This window comes from Anomalospiza imberbis, chromosome Z, assembly GCF_031753505.1.
Source record: "Anomalospiza imberbis isolate Cuckoo-Finch-1a 21T00152 chromosome Z, ASM3175350v1, whole genome shotgun sequence".
Taxonomy (NCBI): Eukaryota; Metazoa; Chordata; class Aves; order Passeriformes; family Viduidae; genus Anomalospiza; species Anomalospiza imberbis.
The window spans coordinates 65316510-65343401 of record NC_089721.1 but is presented as its reverse complement, the minus strand read 5'-3'; the positions used below and the strand labels follow the sequence as shown (position 1 = coordinate 65343401).

At 42.8% G+C, this 26892-nt stretch overlaps 1 protein-coding gene across 1 annotated transcript; it reads left to right on the top strand.

Annotated features, from left to right (window-relative positions):
• Positions 1 to 10201: 10201 nt before the first annotated feature.
• On the top strand, positions 10202 to 19428 carry CRHBP (corticotropin releasing hormone binding protein). Its single transcript, XM_068175842.1, has 7 exons — positions 10202 to 10609; positions 11041 to 11134; positions 11738 to 11895; positions 13807 to 14017; positions 15682 to 15830; positions 17164 to 17281; positions 18699 to 19428. The coding sequence occupies exons 1-7, from the start codon at positions 10214 to 10216 to the stop codon at positions 18854 to 18856; spliced, it is 1284 nt and encodes a 427-aa protein (XP_068031943.1). The 5' UTR covers positions 10202 to 10213; the 3' UTR covers positions 18857 to 19428.
• Positions 19429 to 26892: the final 7464 nt, after the last annotated feature.

The following is a 26892-nucleotide window of genomic DNA, read 5'->3' as shown; positions in this document are numbered from 1 at the left end:
GAGCTCTCTTATTTCCTTGTTATTTTCTGGTAACTTCAAGCTATAATTGAGGGCATCTGAATTAAATGAAGATTTGTTGTTTGTGTAAGACATTATTAAAAAGCCACTCTCCAATGAAGATGTGCCCTGCTGGGCAACATTTGAGGAATGTAGTCCACTTGTCTCTTCTTCCCAGGCATCCAAGCATCATTTAGCGAAGTGTACATTTGAATGAAATTATATATGATTAAGAATATGTAATTTATTATAAGCAGGGGATTTTGCAGGGTGTAATAAATGTAACAAGGGGCAGACATCATCCTAAGAACAGCACCATCACCAAATGGTGTTAACCCAGAAGAAAAGCAAACTTTGCAATGGTGACAGTGCCACAGCATGCTTTAACCCTTCAGTGACAAAGTTCTACAGGATTCACAAAATATCATCTAGACCAACACAACAAAATGTACAAAAGTAAAACTGGCAACAACTGGACAACTTTTTTTAGTTTGTACAACTAAAGTACAAAAAAAAGTACTTTAATGTCATGTACCTCAATATCATTGCAAGTGTTAGACCAGGATGGCAAATGCAACAGCCAGAAAACATAAGGCCGTTTTTATGGTTTCTCATGGGTCCCAGACCATTGCTAGCCTCTAAGCCTTTCCCTGTCATCCAAGAGGACGTGAAAGAAGAGCTGTTTAAAGCTTCAACTCCAAGCTAAAAGAATTAAGATTTTCCCAGTAAAAAACTGTTCCTTCTTTAAAAAATCTGAACAATAATCTTTCTGGAAAGAAGCTCCAGAAATTTCATAAACGCTCTGCCCATCCCTGATGAACTCTTGTACATGTAGCAACCCATATGTGTAGCAGAATTATGCTGGGTCACAGCTGGCAACAACAATATGCCCTGGAGTCAGGCAGCAAGAGTCATTGCTGTGGTGGAGAGGGCCAGTGGAGCCACCTCATCAGCTGAATTTACTGGGCATTGTGTGCATCCTAACTGCTCTGTGGAAGGGGCTTACTTGTAGATGAGTTGTGGTTGAGATGAATCAGAGGAGAATGACTCAAATTATCTTTTCTCCAACAAAGCTTCATAAAACCACTTAAATCACTGTTTTTGGCTTGTCTTGTTAGGTGTTTCTTTGTTGCTGTTTTAACTGCAAGGGCAAATGTTAAACTCTGTTCTGTTAGAAGAAACCTTTTTGTACAAAGACTGGAAACCAAGCAGAAAAGTAAGAAAATGCACAAAACGCATTCAAAAGCTCAAACCCACAAAGTCTTCACACAATATGGGGCCCTGGGGTAAAACTAGCCATCCTTTTCTTGGCCTACCTATGGGCTGACCCACTGCACCAGTGGCCCTCTCTCACCCCTCTCCTGCAGGAACCAACTAATGTTCCATTAGAACATTAGTTGTTCCAGTAGACATTGCTTCTAAGAAAGATATATGAGGATCACCTGAAAGTTTTGAATTGTCTCTGAGCCAGAACAAAACTGTGAGCAATCCTCTGTTCAAAATGGCATTGAAACCACTGACATTGGCTATGCAAGACAGTACATTCAAGCCAACCTCACTATGAACACAATATCTGGCAGATGTGAACCTTTTGGATTTTCAGTCTCTCTTTCAAACCTGAAGGCAAGATATTTTTTTCTCATTGCTTACTGTTATTTTCCTGCTGACTTCAAGTCTTTTTGTAGTACATGGATCTAGGGAGCACTTTGAAGTTATAGATGCAGATCAAGCTTGCTGTGTGGCTTTCTCCAGAGTGCCTCAGTGTTAGGAATGATGTCTAATTACAGACATTTTTTCCATTTGTCATATCAGGCTGTCTGAAAAACCTATAGAAAATTGAACACCAAAACATGGTCTAATATTTTCAAGTTACATCAAAGACCAATAAAAATACAAAAATGCCAGACAAGATATTTTCTATATATTGTGAAATTGCTTTGCTTGACATCTAAAGAGCAGATTTGCAGAAGACAAATTCCATTATCTTGAAAGCCTCATCCTCTTCTATTTGCTTTTATTTCAGCTCGAAAGAGACTTGAAGTGCCAGAGTGCAACTGGCAACACAAAGCTTGATGCTTTAACTGTTGGTAAATTTATAACTTCAGATTTGTTATCCAGCTACCAATCCCAAAGAGCTGTGTATGACATCACCATGAAGACAAGGAGTTTGTAATGGAACTGTGTCTCCAAGTGGTGACTTACCACCTAGGTCCAGTAGGAAGGCACCACCTTTCAATGGAAGGTGTGGAAGTACAATGGGATAATAATCCCAAGCAGTGTGGAAGGCATCAAGTGCAATGGGATAACAATCTTCCAAAACACTGTTTTTGCCCTGTAAAGATGAGGGACAAAGTTGCCTGGCATTGTGAGAAGGGAAAGAGAAGAGACCCCAGGAGACCCCAGCAGAACAGATGATGTTTCCAGTAGCCAGTAATGTTAGTAATTGCCATCCACTGATTGCAGCAGAGCAGGTCCGCCCCAGGTCCCTCAGCCACCCAAGGCAGATCCCTTTTCCATGCTCCATGCTGGAACATAAAGTAGGGCGGGGCCAGGCAAAAAACTCTCTGGGACAGCCCAGAGTCCATCATACAAGCTCAACAGCACAGATAAAAGATCCAGCTCCTCTCTGATCACAGCCTTGAAAAGGCTGGGTAAAAGGTCACACAGAAAACTTGTATCTGAAATCAGATTAATCTATATAAAGGTTTTTGACTGGCAGGAAAATTTAGATTTAGATTAAGATTTAGACTCTGATGTGACATCATGTACATGTCTAATAAGGGCTTTGATTGACAGGCCATCAATTATTGCATGTGTCTTTAGGGATAATTACGTCTGTTGAATAGCACTATATTATTTGAAGAAAAAAGGGGTAACATTTTCAATTTTATCTTTCTTCTGCCACATGATATGGCATGAGGGAGAATATTTAATTTATGATCTGGAAATCTGTTTTCGAAATGAATTCTGTCCACATCCTTCCCTCTGAGTTGGAGGATGGTGGGCTGTAGGTATTGGGCAGCCATCAAAGAGAGTACATGAATGAACTTCAGCAAAAATATTTAAAAAAAAAGAAACACCAAAAAACTTGTCATTTTTAAATACCAGCTCTCAGACACCTGCTATCAGTTGTGTATAAGGGGCAACTCCCAAGGAAGAGAACTGCAGCTGCATCCACTTATTTTGCCCTTGCAAGCAGATTCTCAGCTGATGTAAAATGACAGAGCCTATTGCACTCAGCGGCATAATTTTGCAGCAGCTGAGAACATGTGCTCGAGACTCTAAATTAGCCTGCAATGGAAAGCTGTGTTTCTGTAAGCTGGTTGGCTAAATAAGGACATGTCTATAAAACTGCAAATATTGCAACAAGACAGTAAAGAGGAAGACAGAAGAAGTAGTTTCTCAGAGCCCAGGTCCTTGGGGGAAAATCATTGGAAAATGTTCCTGTTACACATTTGCTTTAAATTCCAAGCTGCCCTCTCAAATCCTGTTTGACTGCATGGGGTGCAGAGCAATCATCACAGTATAGCTTTCAAATATCTGTCAGTGGACTCTGCCTTAAAACTCCTAGTATTGCTTTGATTTTACATTCACAGTAGTTGTATGAACTCAGAAAAGCACTATAGAATAAAGCTATGGCAGGAAAAAGATCTGTGTGTAAAACAAGTTATAAAGGGCAGAAAAGCAACCGAACCACCTGGAGCACTACTTAAGATTGTTTTGTTCAGAGTAGAAAAATGGCAAGAAGTTGAGAATGTTGCAGAAAGATGTAAATTCCTCAGCTCTGGCTGGGGACATCAAGTGGCAGTAGCAAACAGATCCCTGGTGCTGAGTGATGTGTCTGGATGAGACACAGGGCTGGAGAGTTCCATCCCATTGAGCTATTGATGCCTTTGGTAGATGAGAGCAAAACTGGTTTTGCCGTTGCACTAATGACCTAATTCTGCAATTTTACAAAAAACCTCTTGTTTGGGGAGGGGTTTTTTTTGGGTCATTTTTTGTGCCCTAGGAGTAGTATTACAAGAAGGAGAATAGTTTATATTTGAAATTAAAAAGCCCATTTCTGCACTTGAGCTAAAGGTGCTCTGTGACATTGCTAGCAAAGGTGAAACTGCCTTTAGACTTCAGGAGGTGGAAAAATGCTGACCAGGTGAGCCAAGGTCCTTCAACATATGTGATTTTTACACTAACACAACATATTCCTGTACTTTCACCGAAAAGCATTTGGAGCCTAACTGATCAAATTGGCACCACAGACTGCACAGTACTGGGGATGACTGGTAAGGAATCACACACATGAAAAACAAAGGATTACGCCGAGGGAGCAGTTGAAAGGATAAATATACCATTATGTTGGGTATGCTGACATCTCTTATCTGACTCATACTGACTGCCTGAATTGTGTAAAAGTTCACAGTGTTTCTGAAGTTGGGACCATTACTGCAATGTCTAACACTGCCAGAATTGTGTCGAATTACAGTTTTTTCTGGATAAGAATGATTCTCCTCAGGGAGAGTCACTTCATCTAAGAAATACTTGTCCTTCTTGGATAAAAAAACCCAAAATATCTTAAAATATCACTTATGAAAGTGGTGCTTTGTCAAAGGTAAAGTTTATACTTCAGAGATTAAACAAATTTTAAAACATGATATGTGGAAATACAGGGATTTCTCAACACATCTGAGATTGTATTCTATGTAATAAACTGGCTCAGTATTGAAAAGAGTGATAGATGTTCTAGTAGCCCCAAGCTGAACAGGAAATTTGGGAGAGAAGGAACAGGGGCTGTTGCTTTGGTGAGGGTCACTGGGAGAAAGCTGCAGCCATGGGAGAGATCTAGAACAGGATGTGACCTGGTCCATGAGGGTTATACTTCCAAGCAAAGTCTAGATGCAGTAACTGTGCCATGTTTTGGAAAGGAGACTGTTCTTCTGCAAGGGCACTGGTACTGATGAGAGTAGCTGCTGCAGCTGGCAAAGGCAAATATGATGGGCTTGAAGAGGCTGCCGGGGGTGGGCATGCTGACACCTGTGTGCAGCTCTGGTGTTGAGGCCTTGCAGCAACCCTTGAGGGCAGAGATTCTGTTTAAAGGATCCACAGAGGAGGAAAGTCCATGCTAAAATTAAACAGCTCAACAAACATCCGGCACCTCTCCTAACACCAGAGCAATGGCATGTGCTTTTCCCAGTCACCCCTTCTCATATCTCTTTTCTCCTTCCTGAGAAAAACTTTTCTCTCACTTCTTGGTCCTGACTACTTTGTGTAGATGCTGGTTGACTCACAGGCAGAGCTGGTAGAGATAACAGCCCTCAGGGTAATCTCAGTGTCTGAATTAATGTTTGCTTGATTATTTGTAACCCGGTAAACTGTGAGTTTCACAATCTCTGCTTTTAGCCAATGCCATAAATAGAGTTAATGCAACACTTATCGTCAAGCCTGCATGATGCTGATAGGCTTTCAGTTCATAAATCACATGTGTTTGTCATCTCTCTAAGCCACTTAATGTGACAAATCACACCATCTCTTGTGTCAAACTGCCCAGAGTTAACAAGTCACTCTTACTTCACCTTATGGAAAGTTCAGCTTCATTTAAAGCCAATTTAGACACACACAGAGAAGTTATAGAAGTAGTATTACAGAGAGACGTGTGGTGAGGTTTGGAATAGGCGTATCATACCCTGCACAAAGCTGAGGCAGACAGGCAACAACAGAAATCAGTGATGGAGATGCAGTGATTACAAAGGAGTCCTGGGCTCAGGTTGGATCATGGACTGTTGGGACACCTGCCTGATACTGAAACAAACACAACAGTAAAGGATTGAAGTACAAAATGTGATCTCAGACTTTGTGTTTCTGCAGCTGGAAATGCTCTCCTTAAGCTGTCATAACAACTCTGATTGTTGTTTTTATAAAAAGAGCATATCTTCAAACCATTGGCCATTGACAGGGCCAATTTACTTTAGCCATGGTGAATTCTGTCTTTCCTATTGTATGTCCATAGTCCAGGTGCTTAAACTGAGCCAGGAACAGGAGCTTCTTACACATGTGTCTTTAGCTCAGAGTTTGAAGCAAAATCTTGTACGTGTCTGTACCAAAGATGTGGTTTCCTTATGGCTTTCAGGACTGTGACTTGCTGTACAGTCTTCCCCTTGCTTTCTTTTCTGTGGTGTTATTTCAAAGCAGTGACTGATTGTGATTTAGCAAAGATGGGACAAAAAATTTAGCCTTCACTGTAGCAGTTGTGACACTATATAGGCACTAGATTTCTTTCTCACTTTAATCTGGGCTAATTGATCCCATTATTCAGAAACATTATACTGAAGGATTCACAAACGGTTGAACAGGTATAATAAACTAGAAGCGATGTGCAGCAATCTCCTCCTCTTCAAAGACACTGATATTGATATGAGACCTACAGCCACGTGATAACAAGACAGGAATGACTAGCACTACATCTCACAGACACCATGAAGGAAATTAAAAGCTAACCCCTGCATGAATTCTCAGTTACAGTGGGGAAAAAGCATAAGGGAAATAAATGTAGCTCAGCACAATGTTTAGCAGCTGACACAATATGAAGTTTAAAGTCCAGTCAGATATCTCACACTGTGCATGACCCCACATGGCATCTCTTCAGCCAGAACTGAGCAGTAGTGAGAAATCAGCATGAACAGCTGAGGACAGAGTGCCTGAGGCAGGACTGCTCCTCTTCCCTGGAGCAGTTGTACTGTAGTCTCACTGCTGCTCCTCTCAGTTCAAGAAACCACAAGCAGAGGAACCCCCATGGGACATGCAGCAGCCAGGCTGACCCCTGTGGTGTGAAGCTTGCTTGGAACTGTGTCTATACAGAAAATATTAACTCATGTTTAAGATCCTGATACTAGTGAGGGGTTTGGTCTGCTTGAGCCGCTTGTGCAAGAAGTCAGGCTGCAGCTGAGGTAAGAAGAGATAGGCACCCATGGGATCCTTTTTGAAAGCAGAAAGGGTTCATAACACCTGGCCCCTCTTTGCTACATGGAGGAATTTCTAAGGATTGTCTGTAGCTCAAGCACTTCTCACTAAGAAATCTCACTACTGAGCACTTCATGTATAGTCTTCCTGTGACAACTACTTTTACTTTTTATGAGAAGAAGCTGCACTTACCATCTGTATTATAGGACAGAGCATGATTTGATCACTGTGGGGGAGGGTAAATGGAGTTTGTTTCACTACTGTCTTTATTCAGCTTTACTTTCTTCTCTCCTTACTATAGCTGGGATTTCTTCTTTTCTACAATATTTGACAAGACATCTACAAGCTTTGAGCACGAGTGGGGAAGGCAGGTCCTCCAAAGCACATTCCTGAAAAGCCCATCCATGAGCACTGCTTCAACAGCCCAAGGCTCTGCACAGGCTGGGGTGCCTAAACAATAGCATCCCGAGCTGCAGCAGAGCAGAGTGAGTGAAGCCCTGCACTCAGCCCAGACTCTAACCAAGCACCATGGCTTTCCATCATTTCTGCCAGGGAAAGGGGCTGCTCCCAGAGTAACTTACAGTTATTAGCAGATCAAGATGCCAATCAACTGGATTATTTAGCTTGTGACAGGGTGTCACTGGGAAGGCATTTCACTGTGCTAAACAATTTGATATTAACAAAAAAATTTGTCCTTCAGAGTGTTATCATGACTCAATTCCATGAAAGAAAAATGACACTCTCCTCAATTCACCAAGGGTTTGTATCACATTGAAGGTGCTTTTCCCTTCTGAAATGCTGCAGGGGTGTTTTGAACCCAATTCAAAGTGATTTTTCTTTACTTTGTTAGTCACATTCTCATCTCCTGAAAATCTCCATTTCTGCAAGTGACTTTTAACAAAAGCAGTGCTGCAGCAGGCAAAGGGAGGGTAGAGGGGAAGGGGACCTGTGATACACTAAGGAGGAAGCAGAGTTGAGTGAGAAGATGACCTCACATCCTCTCTCACCCTCTGGCAGTTGAGATGCATGGCTAGGAGATGAACCTCCTCTTTTCCCTTTGAGTGGTCCCTTTTGGGGATTTATCTGCTTGAGCTCCACCTGAGGCAGCAGAGCCCCAGCCAGCAGCAGCAGCTGCATCTCTTTGCGTGTGATTCCCTTTTCCATCCCAAACACTTGCCTTCCCCAAGCATTAGAGCTGCACAAAAGAAGGCATATGAGACTGGGGGCGGAGGACAGCCCTGTGTTTGAAGACACAGAGAGTTACCCCAGGCACTGGGGGGCTTTGTGATGAGGCTGGTCAGGATGTCATCGGGCTTCATCAGCTCCTGCTGAGCCCAGAGCTGAAAAGTGGGGGTGAAAAAAACCATCTTAGCACCTCTGTTAAAATTAATTTCCACATCAACAGCAAAGAATATCTGAGGTCAGCTTTTGCACCAATGTTACACAGAATAACTGTATATTCATAACAAACTCCAAGGTGTTGCATAGGAATTTCAAAGACAGCACAGGCCCTGTGTGAGCAATAAATTACAGCAGATATGGAGGTGGCATCTATTGTCCCTCCCACTACCATGTTTATTGGAGGACAGTACCCTCACTTCATCTGCCAGGATGTCCTTCAGACTGTGGAGCTTCCTGCTTTTCTTCCACCGGTGGATGTTGTGCTAAGTCCAGATTTCAGCTATTCATAGGCAAGAGTTTAAACTGTGGTGATGTCACTGCTGTATGTTTCATTCTGAGTAGGTCACCTCACATCTGGCTTAACAGAGTCATAATATTTTAGCTGCAGTGCCATGTGTCCTTCACTAATTTTTGGAGTTGAATTATGGAATTTGAAATCTTCAGTAACAAATTCACACACAATCGATCATGCTGTCCTTCACTGAAGATCTTCAAGGACTCACAGCAAGATAATGTCCCCGTCTGACTATTCAGGAGGCACTCAGGCAGTCACACTCCCACCACGAGAGCTTTTAACTGCTGGGATCCAAGCCCCTTTATAGCGTGCACCTCCAGTGAGCCGATGGGTCCCCACTCAACTCCCTACACATCCCACACTCACTCAGGCAGACCAGCTTTCCTCACCAGTTCAAGCCCAGGTTTCCCACAGCAGAGCCTCAGACCTCTGTCTCCTTTAGTAATTTTATAATGGTGCAGCAACAGAATAGAAGCCTTGAGCTACTGCCTCCAGAGAGGGACCCTGAACAAAGGGATGCCTGGGCTTTTACACCCTCACAGTCTATGTATATGAAGGTCTGTGATCTTCCAGCTGAGTCCTCGACTCTTGCTGTACCTCCTAGTGTCTGGTCACCTGGCTGGTGCCACAGGTCCCTGGGCTTTCTGGAATTCAAAAGGTCAGCAATTCACAGCCTCTTACTTTGGGCTCGGGCTCCTGCCCCTCAGACCTCCATCTGCAGCTCTCACTGCAGCTGCACACTCAGCTCCCTGTTGCATTCCTCAACACTCAGTGTCTGAGGTATAGGTTGGGGAGTGTCAGGGCAAACCGGGACACTGCAGCCAGAATTTGGGATTGGAGGGGTCAAGCTATAATTTTAACCTTATCAATCTCTTTAGAGAGTGAGGGAAACAATAGCAAGTAAGGCTGGGGTCCTCTGCAGCCCCTTCTGATCTTCATGGTCTCCAAGGCACCTCTCACCTTCCTGATTAATGTTCCAGCCATCCTCTAATGCAAACTGGGACTAAACCCTGCAGTTTTCCAACAAAAGTTGTAATTCCCAAGGAACCTCAATGGATTTCAGGTATATACCCTACATCTATCACCTCTGCTGAGTTCCTGATTTGTAGTACTCCGCAGAGTTACAAAATTTCACTCACAGGCTCAGCTTTTAAAGGTCTTCTCAGGTTTCACATGAGGATCAAGGCTGAAGCAGTATCAGGAGTTCTGTGATGAATATGCCCTTGGGAAGACCAAGTTTTCATAATTTCTGTATGAAAGCTGGTTTTGGTGGGAAGAGCTGTCTGGTTTTGCCTGTGTGCTTGCTGCAGAGCCCTGGAGGGATGCTGGCACAGGCTGCAAGCCTGCCTGGGACACAGGGGTGCCCACCCAGGCCTGGCCAGCAGGAAGCACAGGCACAAGCACTGCAGAGAGCTGCAGAGCAGCAGAGGTAGGCAGAAGGAAAGCAGAAAGCCCTGCAGGTCAGAAATACCCCGTGACTGCCCCAGGAGGAGGGAGAGATGCTCCTCATTTCTTGCTTTGGAATAACTGGAAATAAACACAGCGCATGAGTGCCCCATATGCACAGGGATGGGCTCTCTCTCCCAGAGGATTTCAGCTATTTCACCAGACAGATTAGGAGGAAAGACATCTGCCACAAAGGGGAATTCAACTGTCTTGAAAATTTGTGGCTGCAATTTGGACCCTTATCATGCCCACGTACTGTGTCACTGTGAGAGGAATTCAGTTACCATGGGTTACCCTATCAGTACGGGGACCAAGTGCCTCCCCTCCCAACAGCTCTATAAAAAGAGTCGCTCCAAGACACCCCGGCGGCTTCTGCATACCGGCACAATCCCTGAGAAACTTGGCCACTGGGGGACGGCTGCCAGAGGAGGTGTCAGCATGCCGTCTGCTTTCCAGTTTCAATGCCACCTCGTTCTCATCTTCCTGGCAGCCTCCAAAGGAGAAACCAGATACCTAGAGGTGAGCATTAGGGCTGATGATTAAACATCTCACTGTGCTTTTAGCTGCTATCTTCTAACTTGTGCTCTCACCTTTCCAGCATTGTGCTTTATTCTCTCTCCCTTTCCTATTCCCTCTTCTGCATTAAACTTACACCTGGGTAACATTAATGCAACAGTCCCATGTATTCTGTACTACCCCTCCATTTATTTATGCTCAGCAATTCTGAGGATTTAAGAAACTCTCAGTGCACTTAGCTGCTGGGCTTACCTCTTAGATCCCAGGTTTATTCCCCCTCTCTTGCAGGTTGGCAGCTTTCTGCCTGAGCTCTTCCACAGCTGCACTGTTTCTGGAGGGGGGACATAATATGCTGTGCCTGTTCTTGAGAGGTGCAGGGAGAGAGCTGCATTTCACTTTGCCCCAGACTCTTCTTGCCCTCCATCTTTAACCAGGTGAGGGATGCTGGTGAAGATGACCCCTTCCTACTACTCAGTGAAGATCTGAAGCGAGAGCTGTCTGCAGGACAGATCTACCGGCGGTCGCTCCGTGAGTTTCTTTGGTGCTCTGGTAGGGAATACTGGCAGGTGGGAGAATCCTGGGCATACTTCAGGGAGGGGAAGGGGCTAATTGGGAGTAACAGAGCTGCAGCAGCTTTTTGCAAGACTAGGGAGAAGAAGGACAAAGCATTAAACCCGCAGAAACCTGTGGTTTAAGGCAGAGGGTGGGGTTCATAGTTAATGGTCCCAAATAACTGGAGTAGGATGGGGATTCCCCACCCATGTCCCTAGGCAGGGTCACATTGCTAAGGGGTGGGGCAGGTGTAGCAGCTGTGACTGGAGCGAAATCCGAAAGAATAGAGTGTTTGTGCACTTGTGCACATGTACACACGGAGTTTTCTGCTCAGAGATGCATTGACACACCATCCCCCCCCGTCGCACGTTTGTGCTCACCCCTGCTAGTCACTATTTATCCTCTGATGCTCAGCAGGCTCCTAAATTGCTTCAGCTGGCTCTCCCTGTCCTCACGGCCAGCCGGATCCCAGTGCGGAGGTTCTCTCCTATCCCCCTCCTTCCCTGCACAGTGGGAGCTGGCACGGGGTCTTCCTTCAGGGCAGGCAGAGGCAGCAGCCCTTTGTCCCTGCTTCTCCAGGGTGCATTGACATGCTGAGTATAGAGGGGCAGTTCACCTTCACCGCAGACCAACCACAGCTGCACTGCGCAACCTTCTTCATCGGGGAGCCCGAGGAGCTCATCACAATACACTACGACTTTGTAAACATCGACTGCCAAGGGGGGGACTTCCTGAAGGTAAAAAGCTGCAAGTCTCTGCTCTCCTCTGACTCGTGAGGTGTTTGCTGTGTGTGCGAGGGGCGGGCGAGTGCACGTGCACATCTGTGTTGTGTGTGTTTGTGTGTAAAAAACAGGCTTCCACAAAGCAGCCCCCTCCGGGATGGCTCTCTCTCCTCCCTGAGGCACTCTGAGTATGTGTCTTCCCCCCGTCACCACTCCTCTAAAGCAAAGGCAGGTGCAGGATGAGGATCCCTCTCCAGCCTACAATACTGGCTCTTCTGAACTTTTCCAGAAGCGCCTCTATGGAGTGTCCATACCTGGGTGGATGGCTGAAAAATTTGGTCAGTAGGATTTACTTATTGCACTGTGAATCACATGCGCCCTGCAGATAATGATATAGATCTCTGGATCACTGTTACTGCTCTGGGACCTCTGCTCTCAGGTCACTCAGTATCATATTAATAGTGACTGGATCATTGCAAGCTTTCTTTAAAATTTCCCTGCTAGAACTTTTCAGGACATTGGCTCTGAACAGAAAGAGGCTCGTGACTCAGAGCCATTTTTATTCCAGTGTTAAAAAACTTTACCAGCACATTTCTCTGGCAGACAGGAGCATTCACCAATATCTGAACTTGGTCAAAGAGAGAAGGGGAGGCTCGATGGTCCCTGGCTCCCTTCGCTTTGCACTTTGCCCTTTGTGCTGAACTGGCAAGGCATAGAACAGACCACATCCCATCTAGTGGCAAGCTGAGGTCCAGGAATAGGGAGAAGGAGAAAAGCTGCCCTTCAGCCCTTTCCTTGTCTCCTGCTCACAATTCTGTCCTTTCATTCCATATCTTGACTGAGATGTCTCCCCACGTGGCTACAGGGAGACTGATTTCAGTCTCTTGTGGGGCTAAGGCTTTTGTACCTGCACTTATGGTCACTCATGGATGCTAGAAAAATGCCAGGATATCTTTCTGTTTTATTGAGTTTTCCTTTATTTGGTAATGGTGTCCCAAACTTTTCTATTTTATATATATATATATAAACAACTTTTTCCTCGTGTAATTTGAGCACCTGCATCCCATTACTTCAGAAACTTATAGTTCTGGCAAATCCAGAGACAAATCCTGATGTTTTTTTAATCAGGAAGTCTCACATCAGAATTATTGACTGAAGCAATGGCTGAACCTTGTCCTTGAATTTTGGGGGTATTGACTGAAGTGTTCAAGGAATTACCATGTGAGAGCAGCTAGGAGGGAATTGAAAGAGCAAGGCAGGCAGCTGAGTATCTATGCTAGAACTAATACATTTTTCTGCTTCTAATCTGAAGATGGTGAGGGAAGATTTTTGCTTTTTTGTTATGAAGGAAAGATTTGTAGAAGTTGATGCTTAAGATCCAGATAAATAATGCAGAACTTGTTTTGTTTTCTGGTGGCTAGGATGAAGTAAAATAGCTAACACAAGTGAGAGCAATACCTCTGCCAATATTTCCTCCCCAAAGTTTTTTGTATTCCAATATCTCTGCAAGACCATTGGGACCATTAACGACAAGCTGTAAAGCATCCAAATCAAGCTGGTCAAAAACTTCTCATAGTGACAATGCAATTAAAAAAAAAAAAAAAACAAACCAAAAAGAATGTAATGATGCTGAAGAAAAAAGGGATACTTCCCTCAAAACAGAAATTAGATTACAAAAGTTGTCACCTGAAGGAGATAAAAACAACATTAAAGTTATATATATCCCTTTCCTAAACATCCATTGAAGCATGAATAATTAGTTAAATGTTAGGAAATCAATAAATACAACAAATGTTTTTTCAGTTTGTGGCTTTGAACAGATTATATGGTGTTGAAAGGAAAGACTGTCTGTTATACTTCATGTTTCTGTTCTCTGCTAACAGAGTATTAATCAAAACCTGGTTTTATATTATTGAACCTCTGTAGGTGTTTGATGGATGGATACTCAAGGGAGAGAAATTTCCCAGTTCCTTGGACCATCCGCTCACCACTTCTCAAAGATATGTAGACTTCTGTGAAAGTGGGAATATTCAGAGGAGCATCAGATCATCACAGAACGTGGCAATGATCTTCTTCAAGATTCAGCTACCAGGCAATGGATTTACTGTCACAGTCAAGAAAAACAGCAATCTCTTCCGTAAGTCTGCATTTCATACCACCAAAGGGGCTCGAATTTGGGGCAGGAAGAAAAGAGAATGTGCTGCTTTGCACTGAGTTTTCTCACTGTGGTTATATGCACTGACGTGGCTGTGGTAAGGCTGGTGGAGGCATGTGCACCTGCATGCCTGCGGGCTTGATTCAGGCTCAGTGTGTGCCCTAAGGAAAAAAGGAGTTTAAGAGATCACACAGGCTTCAATATGCAAGACCATAAGGCTCTTTCTTTCAAATAAGATCCTTTCCAATCTAATATTGGCATGTTCCAACACATTTAGCTAGAACAAATAGTATTAATTGAGCAACTTCAATCTCAGCATTTTCTAGATCTGAGTGAACAATGAGGAAAAATATTTGAAAACATTCAACAGTAAAATCAGTGTATTGAATGGCTATGTGGTAGTTATGAGAGATATATGATCACAGAGATCGATCTGCAAGTTCTTTGCCTAAGCCTCTGAGCTGGCAAGGCACAAATTATCATAGAATCATGGAATGGCTTGGGTTGAAAGAGATCATAAAGATCATCTCGTTTCAACCCCCCCACCCCCACCATGGCCAGGAATGCCACATGCTAGACCAGGTTATCCAGGGTCTTATCCAACCTGGTAATGAACTCTTCCAGCAGTTGGGCACTCACAACTGGGCAACCTGTCCAGTACTTCACATGAATTGTGTTTTCCAAAGAGGACAGGACATTTAGCAATTATTGTTCAGGCCAGTCTGATTTATCTCATAACTACTCAGTGACCAAACAAAACAAAAACAGAACAAACAAACAAGCAAAAAACAAACAAACAAACCCCCACCTAAACAACAAACAGACCCCCTCCCAAAAAACAAAAGAAAAAGAAAAAAAAAGACACCAAAACAAACAGAAAAAGCCACCAACCAAAAAAAAAAGAAAAAAGCCCCCAACACCAGAAAACAGTGACATTATGTCTGCTACGTCTTTACTCCGAGTTATTCAGACTTGGGCCCGCAAGTTAGGTCCCCACTCTGGAGTGGCTTCCTACCCATGGATGTGATTATTGCATTCAACTGCTGGAGGTGGCTGGTGTCTTTCACTGTCCTGCTAAAGCAACTGCAGGACTCCAGATCTATGCCAAGAATCCCTTGGATCGCTCACATAGAAGATAAGTTACTTCTTTACCTGAATTCTTAAGTTTGAGCTTGAAGATAAAATCACGTCCTCATTTCAGTGAGATATTTTGCCGTGTAAGGAGCTCCAGTTCTGAGGAGCAAAATAGGATTTAGGGGGCTGCTGGCAATGTCAAGCAATAAGCTGTCAAGACTAAACACAATCTCTCCCTCCACCCATGTTTAGCCTCCTTCAAACTGACAACTGTATAAGCACTTCATAGCATGAGGCCCTGATGTACAGATTTTAGGTGTTAGCTCTTCTATTGACTGCTTCACCCTCAGGTTCTGCCAGACCTCATGCTGTATAGTAAAAATGGGGAGGGAATTTTTAAAGAACAAATGCTTTGCAAGAACCTCAGAAAATGCCACACGTTTTTTTCAGCATTTGGTTGTAACTCCCAGTAATTAAACTATCTTGGCTTTTTTTGGTGCTTTAATTATGTAGTTTTGCTACATGCAGTGATGACTGGACAAGTAACTCTTGTACCTTTTCCTGTGTCCCAGCTTGCAATGTCATCTCTCAGACCCCCTCAGGAAGGTTTACCATGGTCATTCCTCACCAGCACAGAAACTGCAGCTTCTCCATAATCTACCCAGTGGTGATAAAAATATCTGATCTTATCCTGGGACATTTAAATGGTCTCTTTTTAAAGGTGAGATCTTTATTTCCTAAGAAAATACTAGCATGTGCAATTTCTGTGGGCACAGAAGAGGGAAGGGTTAAAACATGGATAGGCTGTGGTGCTGGCTGCTTAGGCATGGGTGTTCCGGATCTCTTGTGTGCACGCTGAGAGCTCTGGTTTCTCCCAGAGAGGAGAACTAGGGCTGCCTCGTCGCCACTGTCTCTGTAATATTGCAATGGCAGCCAAATTATGCAAAGTACCATTAATGAATATAACAATTGCTTGCCATAACAAAGGGTAAGGATTTCATTATAAAGAAAGGAGCACTCTCTCTGAGAGCTGTCTGTCTGTATTTAAATTAATGAAAGCAGCAAATGCTCTGAAGAGAGAAAGGAGCCACTAGATTGTGAGGTATTATCACAGACAAAATACAAACATGCTCACAACTGTTTACCTGCTCCATATGCTGAGCATTCTCTGCTCTGATCTAGGGTATTTGGTCCTTAGTGACAAACCACGAGAAAAGGACAGGAGCTATTGGTGATACCTGTGCCTGAGAGGTGTAAGAAGGTGCCAATTCCAAAATATTCAGAAGAATAGAGCAAGGAAATTTGTTCTCTCCTGCCACTGAGTCTGACAGCCTGAGTTCTTCAAGGAGATTGCCAGTGTCTGAACAAGCCAGGTTTTGAGAGATGGACAAGTGAATTAGTTGACTTATTCAGTGGTGAGCAGAAAAGGACAACAGCAAAGGAAGGTAAAGAAACCAGGCACTTAAACAGCAGCATAGGGATGACAGCCTATGACAGGATGACAGGTGCTCAAGGTGTCCATGCAAGATATTTTTGGCAAACAGCAATAATTTCAGGAAAACTGTGTGTTTAATATACAGTAAGCCATTGCTTTCAGAAGAAAACTACTCTTTTTGTTAATTTCTACCTTAATTGAACTTTGCTACAATGATGCATTTTAGCATTTTTTTTAGGAATGAGAATGATATAGTGGAACTGGAGTTCCTGCCTGCCAACGGAATATTGGCATACATACAGCCCATGCCTGCATTAATTTGATTACATATTTAAGTATCCAGAACCAGATTACTTATCTGCATTAAAAACAGTTGAATCAACACCTTTTCTACTTGTCAGTAATTTTCACAGTCTACTTAGGTCTTTCTTTGGAATGCCTTAAGAAGATTAACTTAATAATGGTAATCAAGGTAGTACGGCTCAGGATGAGAAAGCGATTTTGCACGGCTTTAAGCAGAGGGGATTTCTAAAACCTATTGTTAGCTCCAGTAATGTCTGCAGAACTACTACATTTTGAAGATTAATGGTAAATAACTTTTGGCCTCTGCCTTTTTAAGAAACCATCCGCAAGCTGTGCAGGAGTGGGAGATTTTGTAGAGCTTCTTGGAGGAGCTGGCTTAGACCCATCCAAGATGTTTCCACTAGCTGACCTCTGCCACTCCTTTCATGGGTCTGGTAAGAACTTCTTCCAATTACCTCCACATAATAAGATAATTAACCATAATAAGACATGCGGAGACCCCCACACACATCTGGACTTCCTGCTAGACTGGTGAGCTTCACATTTAGCAGAACATGGGCGCTAAAGCTATTCAAGCCTGCGGTTTGGCTATGTGTCACAGCACACCCATGACCACCTTCATTTGCCCCTTTAGTAATCATTATGACAAGGCTGAATTAGACATATTTAAAAAATTCTTGTCCTATAACAAAAATAAATATTAGAATGTCAGCACATAAAAAGGTCTGGAAATTCACAAAAAACAAAGGCAGATTGTTACATTTTCAGTTAAAGAGCTTTTCTCTCATTTACTCAGTGTTCCCAAGACCTTTTCTGTTGCAGGTGTAACACATGCCCCAAAAGCCTCAGACTTCCCATTCTATACTTTGAACCTGCTGGGACTCTGAATCTGTTTCACTATCATGCTGATCCAGTGCCTTCTTTCTCCCCATAAAGATAAGAACTTCCAGTTTCCCTAATATTCAATAGCAGACTGCAAAGTGTGGCAGTGATATGACAGACTAACCCCTGTGGCACACTTGTCATATCTCAGGAGTACCAACAGGGCACTGGAGAAGTGGCATTTCCACAGACTTGCAGGGCAGGAATGTGCCTGGCCCATGTGGTCTCTCTTGCCTTTCATCACACCACAACTTAACAGTCCAGGCACTTTTCAAAGTTTTAAGTGGTAATTGCTGCTGTTGAATGATAATACTGAGCAATGGAATGAGATTAAAATGTGTTTTCCTGGTGGTGTGAAGGAAGTGAAAATCCATCGCAGCAGCTCTTGCTCTCCTGGTGACATACCAGATTTCTCCTCAAGTGAGGAAGTTCCTCCAAGTTCCCCGAACAAAAAGGTTTTGCCAAGCTCCCACTCAAATGGCTTACCTAAAGCAGCAGTTAGTGACACTCCATTTCCCTCAGAGTGGGACCACGTGCTGGGCACTACCATTTGAGTTTGTCTTGATGGGACTCTCACATGCCTTTGTTCCTGTGAAGGATGTCCTTACACACAAATCCACTCATCCCTCTAATGGGAAACATTTTGATGTTGCTAATTTTGGCTATCTCCAGGATAGAGTGCCATTACCCTTACCCATCACTCATGCTATTTAACAGTAGCACATAGACATGGAGTAGCATTTGGATGAGGGAAGAATACTTGATTAAATACCCAAGCATTGTAAAGCAAAACTAACAAACACAAAAGTTAATCAACAATATCAACACCAGCAAGTCATCATGACACATGCATTTGCTTTATTTCCAAAATTGCATGTATTGGTGCTTCATAATTCCCATCATTATATATCTCTTTTCCCTCACTTTCTCTCATATAAATGTGTCTTTATATCTCTTTTCCCTAAATAGCCCAAATGAAAATTGGCTGTGACAACACTGTGCTGCGAATGGTCTCCAGTGGCAAACACATCAACCGTGTGACATTTGAGTATCATCAACTGGATCTGCAGGAAACAGAAACAAGAAAGGAGAACAGCATTGAGGAATTCTGCTTTCCTAGTATCTGAGAAACCAGGACATGCATCTTCACATAGCTAATGAAAATAAAGTTCTATAATGTATTTTTTCCTTTAGTTAGGTGGTGATGTCGAGCCTTTCTGTAAACATAATTCTTTTCTCATAAAAGTTAGTCATTCCCATCAGCAAGCAGGAAAAAGCAACAAATGTATTACTCTTTGTTATTATCATTATATTCTTTCTGCAATGTTTAAGCACATTCACCATATCAAAAATCAATAGCAAGAATAGAAGGGTATTTTTCCTGTATAAATATTATTAGGAAAATAGACAAAAACCCTAGTCTGGGGATATATTAAACCTACAATAAATATAAACTTCATGCAGCAGCTTTATCCTTTTATATCAAGTATAAACAAATAAACAAAAAAAAGATGGTGAAATACAATTCCTGTTTTGTAAGAGGAAGCCAAACATTTGTGTGCATAAAAAGTACTGTTTTACTTATGACTATAAATGTATTATTTATTTCTAATGACATGTTTTTAATAAAAATTTATAGCATGAGAATTCCTTATACAAATCCAAACATAAATAAATACATTCAAAGAGTTGGCAAAGAGTTCTTATGTTGTATTTTTCCTGAAGTTATCTTTTAACATACTGATTAAACTTCTTGTGCAGTTTTCTGGAAATTAAAATTTTGAATGCATGTTGCTGAAAAACCATGAACTATTATGAGCAAAAATTTTGTTTCTGTATGTTGGTTTCCCCTCCACACAGAATAAGTTTCAGAAGTACACTTACTTCTGAGGTACCTTCCCTCTTTCAGATTTTTTGGTCAGGTGTCCTGCTGCCCTGTGAAGGCAAGGATACAAAAATATAGATTGCCTTTTTTCCAGGCCTTTCCAGGAAAGGAGTGTCAGCCTTGAAGAACTCAGGGAAGGACAAGTACAGTAGAGGACCAGAGCTGTGTCCTAGCTTTGAGAGCAAGGTCTGATTGGTATGTTTTCTGGGACTGGTACCTGCCAGTAACAAGAGTAAACTGTTCCTCCTCCACGGCTCAATTAATGATGAAACCTAATTAATCCAGCTGCATTACTGAAATTTTTCACTCTAAATTATGGCTCTTAATCTCACAGTCATTAATCAAGTGTCTTGACTATTCAGCAGCTCTGCAGTTAATCTCCGTGGCTGAAGGGGGTGAAAACCACAGGATGCCTCAGACTCCCTCTTTTGGTTTTGGAAGCCCTGTTTTTGTGATTGACTCATGAACAGATGGATGTCTTTGGCAGACTGGTCAGACTCAGGTGATTGCCCCTGCAATCACCTGCAGGGCTGAGTTTATGGAAAAAGTGGTAATTGTGGGAATGTTTCACTTCATTCCAAGGAAACCAGAAGTATTGATGGCTACTCCACAACATGTAGCAACCCTAACTTGGGTCTCTGACTGGGGGGTTCTTGGCCACTACATCCCCACTTCAGCCTCATGCAAACCACTGTGGCCTTTCCAAGTGCTGGCAGTGACGGTGTCACCATCCAACAACAGAAACATCACATCCTATAATCATAAAATCATAGAATGGCCTGAGTTAGAAGGGACCTTAAACATCATGTTCTAACCTTCCTGCTGTGGGCAGGAACACCTTTCACTAGACCAAGTTGCCTAGAGCTCCATCCAGCCTGGCCTTGAATGCTTCCAGGGATGAGGCATCCACAACTTCCTTGGGCAACCTGTTCCGGTATCTCACCACCCTCACAGAACAGAATTCCTTCCTAATACCTAATCTAAACCTATTCTCTTTCAGTTTGAATCCATTCCCTATTCCTGTCACTACATGCTCTTGCAAAAAGTCTCTCTCCATCTTTCTTGTAGGCTCCCTTTGGGTACTGGAGGCCAAAATTAGATCACTCCTAAAACTTCTCCTTTCCATGCTGAAAAAGTCTCAGCCTTTCCCGATAGGAGAGGTGTTCCATCTCTCTGATCATCTTTGTGGCCTCCTCTGGACTCCCTCCAGCAGGTCCATGTTCTTCCTGTGCTGGGACCCCAGAGCTGATGCAGCACTGCAGGTGGGGTCTCAGCAGAGCAGAGCAGAGGGGCAGAATCCCCTCCCTGGCCCTGCTGCCCACACTGCTCTGGATGCAGCCCAGGACAAGTGTGGCTTTCTGGGCTGGGAGTGCCCATGGCTGGGTCATGTCCAGCCTCTCATCATGACCCCAGCACCCCCAAGTCCTTCTGGGCAGGGCTGCTGTGATCTGCCCATCCCCAGCCTGTGCTGGTACCAGGGTTGCTCTGACCCAGGTGCAGCACCTGGCACTTGGTCTTGTTAAGCCTTGTGACATTCCCATGGGTCCTGTCCTAGAGCTTGTCCAGGTCCCTCTGGATGGTATCAGATGCATTCAGCTTGGTGTCATCTGCAAATTTGCTGAGGGTGCACTTGATCCCCTCATCTGTGACATTAATGAAAATAATAAATCACACTGTTCCCAGTACAGGCCCCTGAGGGACACCACCTGTCACTGTTGTATACTGGGACTCTGAGCCATTGACCCTACACTCTGGATATGACTATCAAGCCAATCCTCATCCACCTAACAATCCACCCATAAAATCCTTCTCTCCAATTTAGAGAGAAGGATGTTGTGGGGGATTGCATCAAAGGCTTTACAGAAGACCAGATAAATAACATCTGTAACCCTTCCCTTGTCCACTGATGTAGTCACTCCATCATAGAAGGCCACTGATTTGGTCAGTCAGGGAAAGAAAAACCAGGGCTCAATGAAAAAGCTTTTTTCCAAAGAAATCCTGAAGTGACAGATCATCTCTGTCCCCAGACATCTTGCTCAGTTCATCCTTTCTGGGTGCCTGTAACTATCAGGGTGGCCCTAACTGCGAGTAGTCCCACTGGCCTTTTCCGAGCACCCTTCAGTGAACCAGGGCAGTTTCTGCATTGCACCATTTGGGAATAAACTCTTAGGTCAAACTGTTCCCATTCATATGCCTCCCTTCAAACTGGGGAGAGGTAGAGGTCTTTAAAACACTACACCTTTGTCACTAGGAAACAGAGTTGAAACTTCAACAAAATATTTCAGATCCAATAGCTGAGGACTAAGTCACTGGTGAAGGTAAACTCAGAGTTTCATAGTGGGATTTTCCACCTTTCAGCTTCCTGTGGTACTTTTTTTTCAATGCTAACATGGCTTAAATACCTCCAAAACACCAAGGCCTTGTAGAAAAGATTCTTAATGCTAAGAGATTTGAGATTTCACCTTCCATGTTGTACAGAAGTGGACTTTATTAGTAAGAAAACTTATAGATAAAGGAAAATGAAAAAGAGTATATGATGGGCAGCACCTCCTGTTGATCCTGTTTTATGTGAAGTACTCCAGTACTTAGTGGTTTTCTTAGAACTGTCTGTCTTTTAATCAACATAAATTTAAGCAGCACCATCAATGGTATCACTCCTCTATCACTCCTCTCTGATGGCTGTCTTAGACAAACCTGGATCCCAGACAACCAGGCATTCTCTGGTCCGTGCTTTAACACTTACCTCATGCAAAAAAATCAAGTCACTTCAATTTGTGTATGTGTATTTATGGAGGCCCTCATCATTTCAGGAGCTGCAGAACTTCAGTCACAAGAAGTCAGCTCTTAGATGTCAAATGGCATGAATCCTCAAGGGTTTAGTACTGGAGAAATAAGGAAATGAGTATCCTCATAAGTGAAAAAAAAATTAAAAATACAATAAAAGCACTGCAAAAAAAAAAAAAGACAACTGGAAATTTTGCAAATGAGTGAAAACAAAACAGGATTAGAAATAGTTGAATAACTTGAACATCTGTTGAAAGAAAAAATGAAAGCACTTCTCAATTAACAAGGTTGTAGCCCGGACAATGAAAAGAAATGGAAAGCCTCCTAAGAATAAAGAAAGAAATCAAGCCCCTAACAATAAAAATGTAATAAAAGTCTTTGAAGAGGAAGTGTTTTGAAATGTTTGCTTTGATAACAAACTGTATGTCCAGCATTTAGACACCCTGTCATCCATCGCTGCAGGCAAAATCATCAAATCTCACAATTAATGCTAAAACCCAAAAAATCCTTGGGGAAAGGTGTGAGTGATAGTGTTAGTGCAGACTTTGATATCTGAGAATAAACCAGTTTTCTTCATCTTTTTTACTTAGCATCACCACTGACTTTTTTTTTTTTAGGGAAGTGATATAAAAGGGGTCATGATACCACAATAGCACATGGCACAAGAGCACTGTGCTAGGTTTGGAAAGAAAAAAACAAGCCTTGAACTGGTAAGTGAGCCAACACTTAAGCAGTGACTGAAAAACTCTTCAGCACCACAAAAGCTACTGAAGAGCCTACTGTCAAGAATTGTTGTCTGCAGGGAAAGGAAGTACTCAACAATTCTAACTGCAAAAAAACTGTTCAAAGACAGAGGGATACAGGACATGAAACAACATTAAATTCAGGGTGGCTGTTCAGAAAAAATAATGTAGTGCCCAGAGGGAAGTTGAATTTCCCACCTTAAAAATCTCAAATCCACTGAGATTTGACAATGAAAACTCTTTTACTTAAAACTGTGCAATAACTCTTCAGCTGAATTGTTGGGGTTTTTCTTTCCATCTATACCAGGTATAAATGAAATATGTGAATTATAATGCAGAGATTTAATAGAGAGTGCAGAGTCTTTGTTGTCCAAATTATTCAGAAGAGAAGATGGAAGTATTCTGAAGGTACTGGGAAAAAATCTGTCCCTAGAAATGATTCCAGGCATTTGAAAGAATCAGTCAACTGAAAAAGGTTTGTCACACATTTTTTGGCAATGGAAAGGGGAACATTGTTGTGGGACCCACCAACACAGAGCAACCACAGATCATAGAATATTCTGAGTTGAAAGGGACTCACAAGGATCACGAAGTCCAGCTCTTTACTGAATGGTCTCCAGTCGGGGATCAAACCCACAGTCCTGGTGTTATTTGCACTATGCTCTAACAAACTGAGAAAATCTCAGCAAGAGCCTTATAAAATAGGATTTGATACAGGAACAGACACAAATTTGTTCAAGCTGTTTGGGATTTTTAAAACAAAAGAAAAAAAACACTTAGAAATTAAAGGTTATTTTCAATAAGTAAGGTGAATTAGAAATCTTTTATCAAAGTTGTCCTGATCACACTAAATTAGCATGAGCTGTTGACTCCCTTAAAGGCAGAGAGAACCCACAGAGAGCCCTCAACAAATTAGAGAGATGGACAATCACCAACCGTGTGAAGCTTAACAAGGGCAAGAAACAGATTATGCAATTGGATGGGGCAAGTCTGGATGTACAGACAGACTGGGAATGAGAGGCTGGAGACCAGCAACGTGGAAAAGGACCTAGGGGTCCTGGTTGATGGCAAGTTGAACATGATCAGCAGTGCCCTGGCAGCCAGGAGGGCCACCCATGTCCTGGGGACATCAGGCACAGCATGGCCATCCAGGCAAGGGAGGGGATTGTCCTGCTGTGCTCTGAGGCAGCCTCGCCTCGTGTGCTGGGGCTTTTCTGGTGCCACAATAGCCTAATGTAAGGCTAGAGAGTGTCCAAAGGAGGGCCATGAGGATGGTGAAAGGCTGTGAGGGGAAGCTGTATGAGGAGCAGCTGAGGTCACCTGGTCTGTTCAGTCTGGAGGACACTGAGGAGAGACCTCATTGCAGTCTACATCTTCTTCTTGTGAGGGGAAGAGGAAGGACAGGCACTGATCTCTTCTCTGTGGTGATCAGTGACACAACCCAAGAAGATGGCCTGGATGTTTAACAGGGAAGGTTTAGGTTGGATGTCAGAAAAAGTTTTATTACCCAGAGGGTGGCTGGGCACTGGAACAGGCTCTCCAGTGCCAAGCCAAACAGACTTCAAGAATTATTTGGACAATGCTCTCAGGCACATGGTGGGATTCACAGGGATGTCCTGTGCAGGGCCAGGACATGTACTTTGATTCTTGTGCCTTCTTTCCAACTAAGGATATTTTATGATTCTTCAATTCCATTGATTTCTGTCTTCGGAGGTGAAAACTCAGAAGAACAATTGTAACTTAGAAAGACTGGCAACAGTGAGATATTACAATGACTTTTTGCTTTGGGAAGTGACCGTTATGTTCCTAGAATTAGATTTTTTTCTTCATAAAGCAGAAACAAAAAAAAAATCATAGATTTATTGGCAGTAATGTGCTACTGGCAGTAATGTGTAACAATGAACAATATTTTTTAAAGTTGAAGTTTTGCTGCTAAAATTGTGTTGGTTTTTATCTTTCTCAATTGACAATGATAATAAGCACTCAGAGCAAGACATGTCTGGTCTTTCTGAATGGCAGTCTAAGCAACTTCTAAAACATCTCCTAAATATCTGCTCTGACAATGAGTCTGTGAAATCATGCCCTGCTTTCTTTGTGGTGAAGTTTCAACCAACAGTCAGGGAGGAGTTTCATGAAAGTTGAAAAGTAGGCAAAGTAGATTTGCAGAACATATTAACTACTTGACTGTATGATCTCCTTCCCACCCAATGTCTGCTCCTGCAAATTTAAAATACATCTCCTGTGCCATCACTCTGCGCTGGCCTCACATGCCAATTAGATTTTATGTATCTGCAGGGACTACATTATTTCTTTCACATAGGGTTCAATAAGCTCTAGATTCCATTATCCTTCACTGGAATATATGTAGTACCAATTATGTTACAGAGGTCAAGCTAATTTTTAATGGCTCTAAGAAATTTTGCTGGCTTTCATGAAATGCTCTCTTCTTAGGACCTCAAAGCTGTACTTACTCAGTTCTAAACACAGCTAAATTATACTTCAAGGAAGTGATTCATTATAGTCATTTTTATTCAGAGACTCATTACTTATGGTATCTGAGTAACTTTCTTGTAGATAAATTGACACAGTTTTCAATTTTTTCCCCCCACTTTACTTCTTATCTTTAAAAATCAGCAACAACTAATCATAGCAACTATGGATTTTGTACACACATCATTTCCTATTAAAGGAAATGCAGTGTATTACACGTGAGTCACTACAAAATGAAAAGTTTTCATTATCTGTTCTTTTGAATAAAATTGATATTCATGGTACCGTGCTGCTGCAAATTACCATCAAACCATCAATTACAGTGTTGACTAATAGTTTTTTTATAACTTTGCCCCTCAACAGGAAAGCAAGCAGATTTAAAACCAAAATTTGCCTTCCATCCATATGCTGGTGCTCTGTATCCCTCATCAGGATTCACACAGCATTTTGAAGAGCCCCTAGCATGTCCTTCAAGTCAAGCACATGATACTTGTTTCACAGAAGGGCACATTTCTCAGGGATGTCCCACCACTTGGCATCCACTGTGCCCTGGCAGCCAGAAGGGCCAGCCGTGTCCTGTGGGGCATCAGGCACAGCATGGCCAGCTGGGCAAGGGAGGGGATTGTCCTGCTCTGCTCTGAGCTGGGGCAGCCTCACCTCGAGTGCTGGGGGCAGTTCTGGGTGCCACAGTGTAAGAAAAATATAAAGCTATCAGAGAGCATCCAGAGGAGGGCTATGAAGAAAGGAAAGGGCCTAGAGGAGAAGCCATATGAGGAATGCGTTATTGCTTCTGCGAGGAAATTACATGCCTCAAATCTGGAGAAGAAACATCTTCTGATCTTTAAGGTCACAGGCAGAGCACCCCAGCTCTCCTCCTTTGCCCCACTGCAATGCCTGGCTCTCACTTGTCAATTGAGGATAATCTTGGCTCTTCTCCCAGAGGATTTCTCCTACTCTGGGATGCTTCCCACTGCTGGTGGTGAGGAGGTGCTTAGGGAGGGATCTTTTTCGTGGAGGATAGCAGCAGTAACTACATTATCATTCAGTCTGACCATTATCAAAGGCCCACTGACCACTGCACATACCTTGGACATGTGCAGATAAAGGCAGGCACTGACATGCAATAAATTTTAAATAAATTTTAAATAAAACATTATATAAAGTTCAGTTATTATAGCAATATGAGGCAATAGTAGAGGGGATGACTGAGTACTTGTCACATAACAAAAAAAATTATAGCATTATCATAATGGCAGATGAT

Bases quoted from the DNA above. Each gene is read 5' to 3' on its own strand.
- CRHBP (XM_068175842.1), top strand. From the start codon at position 10,214: ATGGGCTCTCTCTCCCAGAGGATTTCAGCTATTTCACCAGACAGATTA. The intron at 14,018-15,681 runs GTAAGTCTGCAT...CCTGTGTCCCAG, and splicing joins GAAAAACAGCAATCTCTTCC to CTTGCAATGTCATCTCTCAG. The intron at 17,282-18,698 runs GTAAGAACTTCT...TTCCCTAAATAG, and splicing joins CCACTCCTTTCATGGGTCTG to CCCAAATGAAAATTGGCTGT.